Consider the following 17,789-nt stretch of genomic DNA (forward strand, 5'->3'; position numbering starts at 1 on the left):
AGCATCTGAATTTGGTGTGAAACAATGTGGATCCACTCTGGTGGGGGGGTTCATAGCACACAGCCTCCCTGGGTATTGTTGCCGACCATGTCCATCCCTTTATGACCGCAGTGGACCAATCTTCTGAAGGCTACTTCTATGCTGCAACGTCACAGAGCTAAGATCAGGTCATACTGGTTTCTTGAATGTGGCAATGAGTTCACCGTGCTTGAACAGCCTTCACAATTACCAAACTCAGGCCAATACAGAACCTTTGGGATGTGGTGGAAACCCACTAAAGGGATGTGTCCACTGAGTGTATGAGTCACATTTTCACAAAAGAATGGGCTTGACTTCTGCATACATAATGCAACGATGTAAAACATCATCACGTTTTATCTTCATATTATAATATAATTATTTTATTTCAATAACACTTTCGAATACTTGGTGTTTTGTAGTTGTTTATTTCCAATGTAGTTTACTGTGGCACCACATTTTAAAAAACAACAACAACAACAACAACAACAACAACAAAACAAGACACTGTAAAAAACGCTTTTACGCAGACATTCTTTGAACAAAGGCACTGATATTTATGGATTTGTTTCTGCCGTCCAATCAGTATTTAAGTCATATTTGTTTTTCCAAAGAGATGTGGAGCGCAGACGCTAGTCATCTTTGTTTCACTGAAAATAGATTTACATGAAATTATTGCTAGGTTTGTGTTCAATAAGTTGTACGGCAGTTCAGATCCCTCTCCTCCACATCTTCTTTTCTTCTTAGTATATATAAGGGAAAATCCTGTAAGGCACACGTCGGCAGTATGTGTCCCAAGCCAGCCCGTATTTGGCTCTACACTGTCTTTCATCACGGGCCTCTCGGTGAATCAGTAAAACGGTGAAGTATATGACGTAGAAATAAGGCAGAAGATATGAGAATCCTATAAATAAAGAGGCACATATGACAAAAAACACAAGACAGTATTATATGATTCAGTAATGAATGGTGAAAAAAAACTAGTACCTTCTTTTGCTACTGACATCAGCATTTGTGATTTGTATAAAACAAGCTGCAATCAAGTGTACATCCTCCTCTGCAAATAGCAGTTTACTTTCTATTCAGTCTTTACTGTACAAAAGCCCTGCAGTGAATACCAGTCTAATTAAGCTCTTAATATTCAGTGTTGATTCATCACAGTAATCAGAGCAGTACCCCTTGTCCCTTTAGTCAGCGCTTCCTCAGTCCAGGTTTACAGGGGACCACTGAGCTCGTTTGTTAGGGCAGCTTTCATCTGTCATCACTTTTTTTTTGGAGTGCATATTTTTGCAGTTTGTGCTACAGCGATAAAAAAGGATAAAAAGCAGAAACTAAAGAATGCGTCTCAATTACAAAAGCAGAGAGACAAATGAGTCACATAATGTTGAATACCAATGAGAGTGTCAGCTATACAAAAGTCTGACAGTCACTATTTCAGGAAGTGGGTTTTTGAGAGAACAGGGCAATTTACAGAAGAACAAAGAGAACAGTTTCCTGCTGCCTTTGTTGGAAGCACACCAGTTGCAAATGTAATGCAAATATTTCATAAGGACATGGAGGTAGTCTGAAAAAAAATATCACAGTGCACAAGGCCATTAATTCCTTATATAACCAAAACCACATCAAACTGTACTGAGAGCACACAAAATGTGGCATTAAATGCTTAGTTAGATTGAGGCTGTTTTCCATCCGGTATTTACCACAATGCAAAAAAAAAGAAAAAAGAAAAACAATAGTGGCTCGGTGAGGAGGGGTAAAACAGGTCTTAACTGCTGTTTGTTCCTTAAGTGCTGAGCAACAGTTCAGGGTACCCCTGCCATTAAGACTCCACCGTGGGCACCGAACATGTCATGGTCCCCGTATCTGCCTGGCTGACTCAGGTTGGCTACATATGTTTCTTGTTTACATCTACCTCTCTCACGCTTGCCGTGTCTCGCCGGGGCAGAGCTTATTGCGAGCTCCCGCCCCTGGCCCTCGCACCTGAGGTTAATCACACACCTGTGGCTCATCGCCTAAACTCATCCACTACTTAAGGCAGTGGCTGGAAGCATCTCGTCGCTGGACTATTGAGTAACCTTGGTAGTAAGCTCCGGAGTACTAGTCTCTTGTTGCCTTTTCGTATCGCTGACCCTTTGGATTAATCACTTGTTGTCTGTAAACAGGAATTCTGTTTCCCTGGAACCCTTGGTGTGCAGGCTTGCTGGTGTGCTGTGTTTTTTGTGAAGTCCCTCGTGTGTGAACAGCTCCTTTCCCGGATTTCCCTGTGCCCTGGATTCCCCCCGCCCTCTCACTTGTATATATTTGCACCTGGTGTTGTATAGTAATAAACGGAACTGTATTCTAGCTGCCTTGTCTGCGCTTGAGTCCATCCCACTTTGTGACAGAACAGGTGAGACCAGGTGGGGATTGATCAGGATGAATGGCCTGCCTGATCTGAACCAGAGTGATGTTTATCTGTTGGACTTCTGTGCTAAGTACAGTTTGTCAAAAACAAACACCATGTTCAAGAAGAAGGGTGTTCGTAAGCAGGGTCCTGGACAGGTGTCGTGTACCCAAATGTACAGTGAGGACCATTTTGCAGAGCCCCCAGTCTGTGAGTGAGATTTTCATCCCAACCTCCAGCACAACTTCTGAAGCACTCAAAGGAAGGTTGGGTTAAAAAGAGGAACATGCTGCACGAATCTGCAGCTGCAAAGTGGCTGGTGTCTGTTCTGCCAGCAAAGAGTTCAGCCCTGTTAGTAGCTGAAGGAAGGTCAGGGAGGACTGGGTGAGAGCAAGAAACAAGACTTTTGGACAGCCTTGAAACGATTCAGGGATACTGTCGTGTGACAGAATGGGAAAGCAGCTGACCTCAACTTAATATAATCAAGCAGTGGACGGAATACTTCCACTGAGGACCCCCTCAATCTTATTATCAAACCCAGAGGAAGAGAAGAAGTGAGGGGGATGACCAACCCATCACTGGGGGTGAGGTCACTGAGGTAGTTTAACAGCTCCTTGGTCACAGAGCCCCTGGGGTGGATCAGATTCTCTAGAAGCATCTTAAGGCATGCAGGGGGCTCCATCAAGCTTGGTTGTCTGTTCTTTGTGTGCTTTGATTAAAGAATGTTAGCTACCGCTCGTCTGCAGGCTTTATTTAAATGGAAAACTTCCACAACAAGGGTGTGTGGGAGTTTGCACAACCAGTCATGTTCTTTGTGGACTTGAAGAAGGGGTCTAACTGTAACCCTCATGTGTATGTGCTTCAGGAGTGTGGGGTATCTGACCCATTGCTATGATCCATTTGGCCCTCATTTTGCAGTGAGAGCTTGGACTTACTGGCAATTATTTGCTCCTGGTATTGGACTTGGCCAGGTTTTCATGGTTAAGTTTAAAATATTTGAAAATCCTTGGATCAGCACCCCATACAAAACGCTATTTAAATACCAAAAACACATCTTTCCAATCATATTATAAAGGTAGATAAACTCAAAGGAGTTGGAGCATGCCGCAAACACTCCCCTACTGGCCATAGATCTGTAAATCTCTACTTGTGCGGCAGCGACACACCCATTCATTCTCCCTCTCCTGTTTCTTCTGTTGGTCAGTCTTTCTCAAAGCGATCAGTTGTATATGCCAGGCTCACGAGTCACCCCTGATCCGATAAAGGCTTCCTCATACCGCAGCTTGCTGCTTCATTATCAATAAATGCATTTGGGGTTGGGGTCCTTGCAGCTAAATACAAACGTAAAGATTTTCTTAAAACGACCAATTTGAGGTATAATGACAATAAAAATGAAAGATTATGACTTTTGCTATGAGTTACTTTGCTATGAATGTCACTAATCCAGGGATTAGTGACATTCATAATGAGGAGGTCAAAACTTTCGTACATGCATACAAGTAAAGTTTCCGAGAAAAAAAAGAACCTGGATTTCACAGTGGATCATTAACACAACCAGCCATCATTATCCATACTAATAATAAACAAGGCTGAAGATGATTATTACTCAGCCTGACATTAATCTCTTATCCATGACTTCACCCACATATGCTAAAAAAAACTGTTATGTCAGCGTGGCCTTCTTTTCTAGCAAAAAAAAAAAAAAAGGGCAGAGGGCTTTTAAGATGTCTTACCACACGGAAGGGACCAGGCAAGGGCCATGAGGAGGTCCCCAAGGTAATTGGGATGACGAACGAGACCCCACCAGCCGGACACCAGCAGCCGCTTCCCTGTTGCTGTGGCAATGGTCTCCAGTCCTGTAGGGAGTCGTAAAACGCACCGATATTTCTGAATAAGATTTACCAACTCTCTGTCTCCCTCCCCACTTTGATGTGAGGAGGAAATCAATAAAAAAAAAAAAGACTTTATCTGAATGCATTAAAAGATAAAGATAAAAACGGAGGGAAACAAACTGACTAGTGACACTTGGATGAGTGGGGTCCCGCCTGAACTGATTCTTCTGTGAGTTGGATTGTCTGAAAATGTAATATCCAATACCTGACAGCAAAAAAAACCCAAAAAACAAACAAAAAAAAGGTTCATTATTCATTTTCAGCCACTTTTCAGCAGAACAGCAGAAAAGAGCTGACAAGCGATTACCATTCAGTGCTATTATGGCTGCAGCCTTGAGTGAACTTAGGGTCTGGGGGTGCACAATCAGGAAGGCTGCCTGCAGGCCGTACGTGAATGGAACCCAGGCCAGATCACCAAAGACCAGCATGAAACCAAAACCATCGTGTACAATGTCCATGGTGGTCAGGACAGCCTCCTGTTACAGCAAAATGAAGCAGACATTAAATAAAAGCAGTGATCAAATAAAGTAAAAAAAAAAAAAAAGTGTGACTCTCACCTCATTCCACAGAGCGTCCGCCACGTACAGCAGCTGGAAACTGTTGACCAGAATCATGGCAAGGGAGGGGGATCCTCGGAGCTCCACCTCCTTCATCAGCATGCCGAGGTTAATGACCACCTGAGGGGGTCGTGAATAATGATGAACACAAGTGGGGCTGCGTGTGTTCATTTGCACGGGCAGACAAATTCCTTCTGTGATCATGAGATTGCCAACTAAAATAAATGGATGCTGTCATTATTCTACTATTTATTTTGCAATAAATAAAAAGCTTCTTTTGGCTGGTCACTTATTCTCGTGTGGATGGATCCACATATGCGATTTTTACAGATGATGCCCTACCTGATGCTACCCTCCCAGGGATTTTCATCTCCTCCCAAACTCAAACAGGGGCTCTTTCATGTGTTAGGCAAATTAATCACTACACTACAGAGCCACTGTTTTTAGGATTAATAATCTGCCAAATAATGTCTCACTTAATCGAGTCTTTCATTTGTGCGTGAAATATAAGACACATGTCCCATTTTCTGTCTTTCTAAATAAGAAAATTCCTCCTGTGATGAATTGATTATAAACATACAGTAAAAACCTACTCTGTATTTAGGTACATTTAATCTAACATAACATGAAACAGTATAGACTTCATTAAAAGTCAAGTCTTAGCCTTATCCATCCATGAGATCATTTGCAGGTCTTGTTCCAGTTTTCTTGAGTGAAAATTAAGAATGAATCTAACTTTTGGCAAACCAGTCATGTCGTCAAACAAGTCCTTGATATCTTCTTCACCTCCTCTGAATCACCTCAATCTGAATGACAGCTTGCAGTCAACTCTGGGTCACATGTGAGGTCTTTTGCGTAAATGTCCAATTTACATTTGAACTATTTGTGATTCAGGGCGACACGTTTAACCGTATCTCGCACAGAGTCTTTCCAGTGCTCGAATGAAAGCCCAGACTAGGCGCTGTGATCCATCATTTTATGTCAAATGGAATGAGCTGGAGTGCAGAGTCTAGAGAACAAAAAAATGTGCAAATAATTACAGCGTGCACGCCAATCAATTGTCTGCCATTTGGACTAATCGAATAAATGATTAACAAATGCATTATCACACTCCAAATGCTTTCTGAGTGAAGGATATTCTGCAGCTGCATTCATTCCCCAGACTGTTGTCATTTATGTTCCTAGTGGGAAAAGAAATCCATACATCGTGTACATTTTTCCGACTTGATGATACACGAGAATGCAGAAACAAAATAAATATTTCACACTCGAGCTATAAACACTTCCATAACTCAAACTGAGTTATTAAATATGAAGCTGATTTAGATCTAAGAAGCAATATTTGGCACCATTATACCAAAGTCCAAGGAATCCATTAAATTATTAAGAAAGCCCATTGTGCTTTAATATTTGAGACTTTATCAACAACTGTGAAATGCTGAACGTTAAAAGAAAGTAGTTTGGACGTTGAACAGGAAATGAAAATATCCCACACAGTGTCTGTAGCCAGTTGGTGGAGGCTTTTTCTGGGCTCTCCCACGCACATGGCTTTAAAACATTCACATGTGCAAAGGTTTTTCCTTTGTACACTGTAAATACCAAAAGAAAACGGCTGCTCGCATCAGTGCTTTACCGAGACGCTTCAACCTTCTGCAGTCTCGGTGCTGTCGTTTTTGTGACCGGCGATGACACTGAGAACCTCGTGGTCATTTTAGGGATCTTGTTTGAGGTTCTACAGCACATTTAGTCTAATTTAGTCTGATGACTCAGACACGGATAGCTGCGCGCACCCCAGTCCTCCAGCAAATGTCTTACTGTGTCAGGTCAGCAGGGAGAAAAGCTTTTGATTGTGACTGTGTCAAACTCACAGACTGCAAATTATTATGGAAGCTCAGAGGAGAGCAATACCGCCACCTGTTGGTTATGTTGGGCTCTTGGACAGAAATGACCATCAATGTTATTTAATGCAACGTGAATCTGAAGGTGTTTTGCACACTTACAAATACATCCAGGTAAGACTCTATTATCTGGCCGGGTCTTTCTGTGCAGAGTCTGAATGCTCTCTCTGCGGCTGTGTCGATTCTGTCCGAGTACTCTGACTTCCCCCCACAGTCCAAAGACATGCAGTTAATGGGGTTAGCTTAACTGGTGATTCTGGTGTGATGCGAGTGTGAACGGTTGTTTGTCTCTTTGTGTTAACCCTGAGACATAGTGGTGACCTGTCCAGGGTGTACCTTGCCTATAGGGATAGGATAGTGGTGCCACTTGGATAAGTGGAAGAGAATGAATGGATGACGACTAACTTAAAAGGACCTTGTTATCTCATTAGAGACAGTTTTCAAATGTGTCTCTTATAGAGTACTGTATTTATAAATCTTTGAACAGTGTTAAGGTGAGCCAAGTAGTTTGCTACTCTGGGTAAACTCACCCAGCCAATCAGACCCGGTCTGAGCTCGCAGAAATATTTCAGGTCAAAATCTCCAATCCGGGGGTTTAGCTCCCGCCCGATGAAGAAGTCATAGAGCGGGTTTCCTAAATCATATCAAAGAGAAAATCACAAAAATCAAATGCTATAATTACATGCTGACATAAAGGTAGCAGAGTAGCAATTACAGGAGCGCTATCTCACTTAACAGTTTGCCTCATGCATAATGCCTACAAGCTCCTGTTGAGCGTGGCAGTTAGATAATTACCCACAGGAACACCCAAATCCTCCAGCAAACAATACAACAAGCCTGTGGACGCACTGAATGCTGCCAGCTGCCGGGTTCAAACCGTGTTTTAGCATGGATTCAACCTTTATTAATGATCCTCAACATCTCACCTGTGTTTCCCCCCAAAGCAAGCGCATGGGAAGGAGCCCAGAAGGAGCGGATGTAGAGGTAGATGGAGAACAGGAACGACACTGCTATTGCACATACTGCCAAAGGCAACAGCAGCTCAAACAGATACCCCAGAGGAGCCCCGAGCCCCAGTAACAACATCAGGAACACACCGCTGATGCACAGGCCATGAAAACCTGAGGGAGGGAAACAAACAACACAAAATGTTGTCGCCTGGAGGAGCGAGATAAGCAGGCTGACAGAGGCTTGCATGGAGAAAAAGGTAAAAGTTGGAAGAGCTGAGTATTATGTAACTTCAACTTTTAGATCAGACCTGTGGATTTTAGATTTTCTTTTCTTTTTTTTTCAAATATACTACAGTCAGCAACACAACTGTGAACAACACATTTGCAGTCAAAACATGTATAATACTAAAGAATAGCTGTGAAACATTGCAGATAGTGCAGCAGGATTACAAATTATTTCACACTTAGGTTTAATATTTAAATCTGTTTCTTGAAGGCGCACAGATTCTGTCCTAAACAGAAATGCTTGTAGTTATATCGCGCCCTGCTCAACGATACCATTTATGGGATACTTGAGGCGTGTTCCATCTCTGAGCACCAGCCCCTCAGACACCTGCAGGCAATAAGCAGAATACAACACAAATCATATGCTGCATACCTATTACAGTGTCATAAGGTCAATAATTCAACCCATTCTTTCTCATTTCTTCATAATTGTGCAGCTTAGAAAGTTCCTCTGTAAAAATGCTGGACTCTATAGGCAGAGAGCGCCTATAGCCACAGATGAACTGTATTATACAGGTCGCTGTATTTTATAAACTTCTCAGTATGTAGCAAAGGAGAAGTGTTGAGGCGTGTAGCTCTGAAAGAACTCTAATTGCAGAGTACAGTCATTTAACCAAGAGGATGATCACACCGACTGGAACTTAACAGACAATAATTATCTTCTGATTTATTAGTATTAATTATTACACACAGCATGTTATAAAGCTATGTTTACAGCTTCAGTATACACATAAGCTAGATCACAAACCCACAGCAGATTTCACTGTAAGTTTCACATTGAATTGGGCTGATGAACATGCCGTACCTTTCCTAATGGCATCAAATAGATGACTGCATGCAAAGCAAACCACCCAAGAAGAAGCACGGGGGCCAGCGGGTCCCACAGCTGGTCAGCTGAGGGGAGGGGGGGCGGCCATTGGAACAAACTGGCCTCAGGAGATCGGCTCAAACAGATCAGGAACAGCACCGTTAACGGAAGAAAGATGGGAATGCACACGGCACCTGAAAGATGAATACAATTAAAGAATCAGACAAAAGTATGATGACAGGTTAGGTGCGTGTTAAGACAGCATGGCTGAGACAACATGTAGAGAAGTGAAACAGCATCTGTGGAGATTTGGCATTGCAGCACATTAATAATGCATATGCAGGTAAACTGTGGTAACTCTAATAACTGCAGAGTAGCAAAACAATTCAGTCAGCTGACTGTAAACATCAGTAGTGGCGGATGTGAAATCTGTAGTTAGCTTAACTGGAAAAGCACGACATGAAGCATCAAGCACATTTCACTTCAGCAATGATGAATCTGACATAGGAGGCTGCCTTGATTCTTGATTAGAGGTGTAATGACGGAGATGATGCTGTGATGCCAGCGATCTTTACTACAGTGCAACATCCTACATCCTATTAGTTTTACTGAGGCATCAATCTTATGGTCCACCAAACAAACTGCTCAATTTAATAAAACAACACATCTCTAGGCAGTGTCAGCATCATAAATAGCGCATTAGTGTAAACGTTCTTTTGTATGTCAGCTAAAATGATCACCACCGCTTATTTCTTCCTTTTATAAAATCAGGATCCTCTTAGCTTCTATCTAATTTGTATATAAAAACAGCATTTAGCTGCAGGGAAATGCAAGTAATGTGATAGCACTGCATTTGCAGACAGCAGCTTGAGCTTCAGAATGCATGAATGAATCAAAGGAAAGAAAAGTTGCTGTTGTTTTTCTAGTTTAGTGCAGCAATGGCACATGCTGCATCAATGCTCAGCACTGTGATCATGGCAACGTGACATCAAACTAAATCAAAGATGTCTACTAGCGCAACATTAAGACACACTGCTGTGACTTACCCAGGGTTCCTCCAAATTCCCTCTCTGAGTCATGTGACAGTTTGTGTTTGAGTGCTTGACTGTTTGGTCTCATTATTGTGCTCCTGTTTAAAAAGAAGACAATAAATACAATAGGTTAAAAGGTTGTAAGAATGACAACACAAACCCCTCAGAGACTGTATTATTATTAAGATCTTGAAGCTTGAACTTTTTCCCTTGAGTATTTCCATTTTATTGGGCACTTTTTACCAACTACCAGCAATCAGTAATGATTATCTAAAACCGGAGATTCAAAGAGCATACACACTGCAATACACTTATAACTGATTTAATAAACCCTGTAAACCCACAGAGGCCCTCCTCAGGTTAGACAAACTGAGATTTCCACCAGACTGTACCAACAAGACTGTCAGCGTTTGAACTCTTTCTGTAACAAAGCTGTCAGGAAAGTGAAGTTGACTTCAAAGGCATCTCTCCTCTTTCAGTAAAATCTAAAGCTGAGGGCTTCCGCTTGCAGTAGAGTAATTTTTAAATGATTCTATTTGTACTTTTACCAGAGTAGATCCAAGTACTTCTTCTACAGGTGCATACTTTTCAGACTATATTTGATGTAAACCCCTCACACTGAATGGCGAGGCCACAATAATGATGCATTCAAATACTCAAAGGGAATTCTAAATGTGGGCTAATAATCAAACTTGACAAAAAGCAAGAGAAATGGTCAACGAGACGATTAAGAGTCATCAAAAAGTCATTATGGTTCGATTTAAAAACCTTTTTCTTATAAAATGTTAAATTGCTGCTTATTTCTGCACACCCGTGCTGGACTGTTGCCATGGGTGCCATAAATAAATAAGGCAAAGTTCAGGTCAAGCTGCTGTCAGTTCCTGAGCAGTTCTGCTGTGGACAGTGAAACACGGGTCGGACCAGTTACCTGTGAACGAACTGAAGGCTTTCCGCAAACACGAAGAGTGCAAATCTGTAGTCCTGTTTAGCTTCTTACCGGTTACTGCAAAATGGGATGTTTGCATCAAGGCAGCTCGTGAGCGTCCATCCAGCAACCTGCACACGGACACGCCCCCACTACGTTACCGCAGCACGAAATCCTCCCCGCGCCAATCAGGAGGCTCCGCGGTCATCAGAAGAGGGTGGGAGAAAAAGGCTTAGCCAATCAAATGCGATCGTCAGGTGGCGACAGTCAGCTGTACCCTCCAGATAGTAGAAAATGTTGTGAAATTCGCCTCAGTCACTCTCATGTTCACAAGTTTAGATCAGTGCAGAGCGCAGTGCTATATCTACAAGCTGATTTCAACAGGGACAGCACAACCTCTGAATCCCACATTCATACCCTTTTATTGCAGACAAGCTACATTTAAACATTCCTTTCATGGAAACAAGCCCAGAAAACAGACTCAAACGACCTGAAGGTAGCAGGTAGACACACATGGATTACATAATCAGAAAATTATTATTCAGCAAAGCACTCTTAAAAATTATTTATTAATACATGTGATTTTCACAGGACACAGCTTCTCTCTGTAGTCATTAATATTATGTACTCAAGGTCAATATTTTATCCTTCAAGTGAAACAGGTGCTAAAAGCTTCAGCTTGTACAGTGGATTATTCAACTCTATCTTTGTATAAGGAGGAGATGGAGATGATTTTATTAGTTTGTAACAGTTACGATATCAAACCAAAGTGGTACAGGCTCATTTGGACTTTAATGACAAGCACTTCGATTTAAATCTGCCACAAATTTGCCGTCAGTTAACAGCTACTACTGTTTGATTTAGTGTTGAAAAAGTAATCATTCCTGACTCGTTCGATCTGGATCAACAGACTGAACAGCAAGTGTTGAACAGAACAGAAGTGTTTAAATTTGGATTCATGATTTCGGTGTAAATCTTTCCATCCCTCGAGCCTTAGCCTCTTTCACAGATAACTTCGATAACACTCTGCTCCATTGGTGCAGGATCCAGGCAGCGGTGGGCGGCGCTTCCAACGATCTCATCTAGCAGGAAGTGCACGAGATTCTCGTCGGAAACAAAGCGCCACAAGTACATCTGCAGGTAGTGGCAGTCCACCTGGATCTGCTGCAGCCCGTATCGGCCAAAAGTGCGCAGGCGGACACACTCCAGGAATGTTTTTAAGCTGATTTTGATAATTCCCGTCATCACGGACACCTGAGGAAGCAGAAAGACGTGCAAGTGAAAATCTAAGATTTTTCCTTTTTCATTTTGTTAAATGAGGACCATCTGCAGATCTGCACCCACCTTGTTGAACTCCACTGAGCTAAAGATGTCGATCCTTTCAGAGAACAGCTTGTGTATGTTGCTCAGCAGATTGGTATCCATGGGAGCACTGAAGGTAAACAGAAGACAAGTGTTCAAGTAAATGTGTTTAAAAATAAAATAAAAAAAGTTAAAGTATGATTAAAAATGCCTATGAAACAACTGACATCGTACTTTCAAGGATAATGTAACACTGTATCTGTGCCTTTTATTTATAATATTTTAATAACCACTCAGTGGTTATTAAAATGTCATTACTTTATGCTGACATTTCCAAAATCACTCTCTGTACTCCACCAAAATAAATAAATAAATAAATGAATCAAAATCAAAAACAGGGTTTCAAACATAAGGCCCATGGTCCAAAATCGGCCCAACAAAGGTTCCAATCTGGCCCTCTGACTGGCATAGAAAAATGTGAAGGCAAGCATCCATTTTGGAATTTTTATTGTGTTTTCAGAAGTTTTAAAACTTTTCTTACTTATAAAGAGCTTCCCTGTGGCCATTCACAGCAAAGTAAAATAATTAAGAAAAGTAAAGTGAGATAGGCAAAGAATTACAGAAAGATTCCTGTTTTTTCACTGTATATTGTAATTTTTACTGTGAGTCAAAAAAGATTTCAGCCTTATAATTATAGGACGGTATGGTAACAAGCTACCAGATCTTTCTCTGTAATTTTACAAATTTATTTCTCACAGTTTAAGCCCAATGAGTCATGCTGACAGTTTTCTTTCATTAACTGCAGCAGCATTTCTTCATCACGTAGAAAAACCGAGATGTAGTGTTGAAATTACACTTCTTTTTCTTATATTGGGATATATTAGGGATTAAATGTTTGGTTAAACTTCCGGGGCTCTTACGGTCAAAATAGGCTGCATGTGGCCCACAATATAAACAAGTTTGACATTCCTGATTTAAAATTTGCTTTCGCCCCATTTATAGTTAGCTCTGCACCACTGCTAGCACTATTATTAACTATTTTAAGGTCAATTGCTGAAAATCCCATTCTGTCCACTTGCACTGGTGTGTTTGCAGTGCACACTGGATCACATGCTCTGTGGTTAAGAGGACAAAGTTACAAGCCAGAGAGCCATAACTTGTAAACAGGTTGAACATGTGCTGCATGCTTACACACCAGTCAGTTAGTTTCTACAGAAATATTTATCTTCAGATACCTCTAGACATAGACCGTTATGACCTTGGAGACAAACTCGCAGCACAAAACTGTGTAAATGTTGCAAGTAAACTACACGAATTATGCATTTTCACCTTTGACCTAATGCACGGCCTCTGAGCTTGAACACTCCAACCTTTTCCACTGAAAACTCCTGTTTGGGAGTTGGTATTTGTTCTCTATGGAAGTTTGAAATCACAGATGTTCAAGAACATCCAAGTGCTGATTGAAAATCTTGACGGGAAACATTGGACAAATTTATAAAGGCCCTTCTATTGTTTCATTTTCTACACATTAGACTCTACTTACTCTACTTTTGCGCAGTGGTGTCCAAACCCAGGCCTCAAGGGCCGGTGTCCTGCAGGTTTTAGATGTGTCCTTGATCCATCACAGCTGATTTAAAAGCTAAATTACCTCCTCAGCATGTCTTGAAGTTCTCCAGAGGCCTGCTAATTAACTAATCATTTGATTCAAGTGTGTTGACCCAGGGTGTTATCTAAAACCTGCAGGACACCGACCTTCGAGGCCTGGAGTTGGCCAAGCCTGGTGTGAACAGAACCAAAAAAAACCCCAAAACCACAACTGCCACCAGCTGAGTAGTGTGTGTAGAGCTATGGTACCTTGGGGTGTAGCTGGCAGCATAGCGGGCTTGCTGCCTGGAGCTGCTGTAGACAGAGAAAGTCCTTTTGCTGGAGTCGCTGCTGTGCGCTTTCCTCACGCCCTCTTCATACAAGAGACCAACCTATCATGCAGAAGGTTAATAAAACACCCCGTTCATGTGGGATCATGGGTGCATGAGGACATTGGGACAGTTGCAAAAACTCTCACCTGCACATCAATGGATGTGGTGTCCTCTACTACTCTCTTCATGACAGCGCGGACATTTCTTGGCTCAATAGTGTTAACCCAGTCTCTGGTTTCAACGCTTTTTCTTAACATTTGGGAAATAATCAGACCCTGAACCTGAAGCAAAACAAAAATAAAGCAACTAAATAAAAAGGTTGTTTCGCTTTTGTGACTTTTAAAGGTTGTTGATAAAAAGCCTACCTTGACATAATGGTTGAGTAGTTTCTGTGCTGCCTCCCTGGCTTCTGCACATAAAGTTGTAACAGGTGTTACGGGACTGTGGTGCTGAGACAGAGAGCAAAAAGCACATTCTTGTCATTACCTTTGGCAGAGTGACTGGCTGATAAAAGAGATCAAAAACATAATGAGAGCTAGTTCTCCTTGTTTTGTGATACCTGTACAAGGAACTGTTCATCTGTGAGAGTAAGTATGTAGGAGATGGTTGAGGTTTCGTAGTCCAAGCAAAGACGAGACAGCAGCAACAGAAGGGCTGGGGGAGTTGAACCTCCTTTGTCTCCGGCGGTCTCACAAAACTGCCGAGAAGACTGGCATACAAACTTGATAAAGCTCACCACCAGGCTCTCACGTACACCCTGGCTGCAGAATTCACCCTAAAAGGGGGGGAGACACACACAAACCGGTATCACTCGCACAATGTAGAGACAACACGCAGGGTTACAGTAACACATGATGTCACACATTAGTTCAAACAAATGAAAATTATAAAAGGTAGTTTGGGAGCAGAAAATGTTCACCTTGAAGTACGGCTTGTTAGAGAATGTGATGTCCTTAGCTGTAAAGAGATGCACTGATGCCAGCACCGACTTAATCTGATTGAGAATTGAGGCTGACAGGGAGGAGAGCAGCTCTGGTAGGCTGGTTGGAGCGTCTCTGCCAGAGGCTGGCCCAGCCACAGAAGTGCCAGCCACAGAGAGACGAGGAGTTGCCAGAGCCTGCCTCACGTCTGTCAAGCTGTCCATGTAGAAGCTCTGCAGAGCGGAAAGGTACTGCTTGACTCGCTCCGTCGCCGCCCGTATCACAATCTCCGTCCCCTTGTTTGGCACAGCTGAGCCAGGCAGAAGTTTGGCCACAGCCTGGAGTCTGCGGTGGAAGCGGTCCAGCGCACGTACAAGTAGGGAGTTATCCCCAACCCCTTTCTCCTCTTGTATTCTCCGCTCGACAAGCATGAAATATCGAGCAGCCAAATCATCCACAAAGGCATGCAGCTTGCCATTTGCCATCTGAGGAATATTTTTGGATGCCAGCTCGCCCTTTTGAGCATGGTTGATAAACAGTTCTTGATAGGAAGTGATTACCAAGCATAAGCTGCTCACAAACTCATTGCAGCCTCTGTCAATGAATTCCAGGATGTCAGTATTTGATGCGGGGGAAGGCAGAGAGCTGTTTTTGGGGGAGCCGTCGGTCGGCGATCCGGGGGCTGTTGCAGACGACAACCCGTGCGCGGAAGCATCTTTTGTGGCTGTGGACGGGTACGGCCTTATCTCTGCTTCCAGGCCCTGAAGATCTGACTCAAGGCGAGACCGCGCGTGGCTCAGGAATTTATCACAGAGCTCTTCTGCAGGCTCATCCAACTGCAACAGAAGCTCCACACACTCTGATAAATCTTTGGCACTTGACCCACCATCCCTATGATCACAAGAAGAAAAGACAGAAGCAGAAATGTAATGAAACGTGTGATTTTTTTCCATGAAGTTTGGTCAGTCAACTCAATTTGTGTTTATTTATTTGTAATTTTAATATCTATGCAGTTGTGTCAAACATGCTGTTTATCCTAATTAAAATTATTTTTCTTATATATTGTAATAACTAGTCATTGTCACCTGAACTTCTGTCGAAGCTCCTGGGCCAGCTTGTCCATGATGGCGTGACAGTCATCCTGAATTCCCTTGAAGGAGGGCAGGTGGCTGTACTGCTGCAGTACGCAGCGGGCACGGCGGTGGGTGTTCACCGCCTGAGCGTAGGCCTGCAGCTCCAAACATTTATTCAATCTTGCGGGGAGTTCAAACAGAAACTGCAGCTTCCTCAACAGAGTGTGAACACCTGGAGTGAAACATGGTAAGACCCCCAAAATAAATAAATAAAATATGAATCAACCTATTAAAAAGTTTAATCCAAACAAACAGTCAGGTTAGGTCTCACCAGAGAGTTTGGTTATCTGCGCGTGCTGGTCTTGAAGAGTGCCGCTGATCCGAGCGCTGAACTCTGTGATCGCAGCCATGTTAGCAGACAGACAATCCATTTCATCTTCCATTTTCTTGAAGTCATTCTTCATCTTTCTTATGGTGTCTGGCAGAAGGAAAGAAAGAAAGAAGGATATTTCAGCTATCCAGGTTTGCACAATTTAATGTCAGCTTACGTTAGGGCAGCAGTGTGTGTGTTTATGATGTTCCTTCACCTGTAGCAGATATAAACTTGTTGTAGTTTTCATACACCAGGGTTTGCATGTCGCTGTCCAAAGAGCGGATCTGCCTGACCATACAGGTCTCCTGGTCCATCAGCTCCGTGAGAGAGCACTCCCTCCTGAGCTGGATTTGGATATTTAAAATAAAAAAAGTTACTGTACGTATGCTCAGTGGTCATTTGTGTTTTCTAGATATAGTGTGATATAGCATTAAAACTGATTCATTCCTCACTGTTTGGCAAAGACAGAAGCAGATTTTTAAAAAGTGTTTTAACATTCACAGCCATCTACATCTTCACCTGTAGTGACATTACAACTGGGACAAATGAAGGAAGTAACATTACTGCAATCTGCACTGTGTATAGTATTGTCGATTTCAGCATTTCATTTTCTATTATCTGGCATCAAGCTTCTGAAGCAGTCCAGCTTTGTGAGCCACTGAGCGGATTACAATGACAGTAGCAGTTTCGCACCTTGTTGAGATAGAGCTCCGGGTCGAAATGAGGCCCATTGATGTCGCAGGGATCCAGGGACTCCGGCTGCTCCGGGGCCTTTCCTTCCTCATTCAGCCCGTAGTAGATCTTCAACATGCCGTGCACCCTCCGCCTCCTTCCCGGGTCTTCAGCCACCGGCACCGAGCCCTCGTCCATAATGAACGGCGGCCAGCTGTGAAACGTTTAAAGTAAAATAACGATAAACAAAGGCGACGACAAACCAGCTGACAGGAGACAAACGACAGCCACTAGCACTAGCGGCACACAGCTCCTGTGTAATCGCTGTGTGTTTAGCCTCGCTGCCAACTGGAAACAACAAACTCATTCAGGATAAATATTCAGAAAATGTCATATTTTCTCTGAGACAGAAGCAGCTAGGTGGAAGCGCTGTTGTTTCCGGGTTTCTAGCCTATCCGGTGTTACGTCGTCCACCAGTGCACGTAATCTAAACAGCCAATTAGAGCAGTTTCTCTTTGTTTAGCTTTTTATTCACTAAAGGCTTCAAAATTTATGTATTTTATGTAAGAATGTATTTTTTGGCAAAGTATAGACAGAGACAAAGCTCATAATTGTTCAGGTAAGTGTTCTAGTTATGCGCACAACTGCGCATGTCCTAATTGGCACGTAACGCCATATAAAAGTGCTTAGATTGGTTGTAGGGAAAATTAATTGATGACACCAAAATGGATTAAATGTGTATGATAAAATTAACATACAGCCCTGATTATACTGCAATCTGTGATC

At 42.5% G+C, this 17,789-nt stretch overlaps 2 protein-coding genes across 3 annotated transcripts; both read right to left on the minus strand.

Moving 5' to 3' along the window:
• Window positions 1-437: 437 nt before the first annotated feature.
• On the minus strand, window positions 438-10,891 carry tm7sf2 (transmembrane 7 superfamily member 2). Of its 2 annotated transcripts, none has more exons than XM_080866518.1 (11): window positions 10,820-10,891; window positions 9,838-9,920; window positions 8,789-8,985; window positions 8,257-8,311; window positions 7,675-7,869; window positions 7,279-7,382; window positions 4,851-4,970; window positions 4,601-4,769; window positions 4,418-4,498; window positions 4,135-4,257; window positions 438-922 (listed from the first exon to the last, which is right to left on the minus strand). In XM_080866518.1, the coding sequence occupies exons 2-11, from the start codon at window positions 9,908-9,910 to the stop codon at window positions 762-764; spliced, it is 1,278 nt and encodes a 425-aa protein (XP_080722644.1). In that variant the 5' UTR covers window positions 9,911-9,920; window positions 10,820-10,891; the 3' UTR covers window positions 438-761. The 2 variants fall into 2 exon arrangements, with proteins under 2 accessions (XP_080722644.1, XP_080722643.1); XM_080866517.1 differs by having other exon boundaries at window positions 10,751-10,889.
• Window positions 10,892-11,155: 264 nt separating this feature from the next.
• On the minus strand, window positions 11,156-17,447 carry vps51 (VPS51 subunit of GARP complex). Its single transcript, XM_080866798.1, has 11 exons — window positions 17,025-17,447; window positions 16,546-16,675; window positions 16,290-16,436; window positions 15,971-16,190; window positions 14,885-15,776; window positions 14,525-14,740; window positions 14,331-14,414; window positions 14,112-14,246; window positions 13,904-14,025; window positions 12,092-12,179; window positions 11,156-12,001 (listed from the first exon to the last, which is right to left on the minus strand). Exons 1-11 carry the CDS (start codon window positions 17,199-17,201, stop codon window positions 11,741-11,743), a joined length of 2,472 nt encoding a protein of 823 aa, XP_080722924.1. The 5' UTR covers window positions 17,202-17,447; the 3' UTR covers window positions 11,156-11,740.
• Window positions 17,448-17,789: the final 342 nt, after the last annotated feature.

The sequence above is a fragment of the Rhamphochromis sp. 'chilingali' genome (genome assembly GCF_963969265.1).
Source record: "Rhamphochromis sp. 'chilingali' genome assembly, chromosome: 19".
NCBI classification, from domain to species: domain Eukaryota; kingdom Metazoa; phylum Chordata; class Actinopteri; order Cichliformes; family Cichlidae; genus Rhamphochromis; species Rhamphochromis sp. 'chilingali'.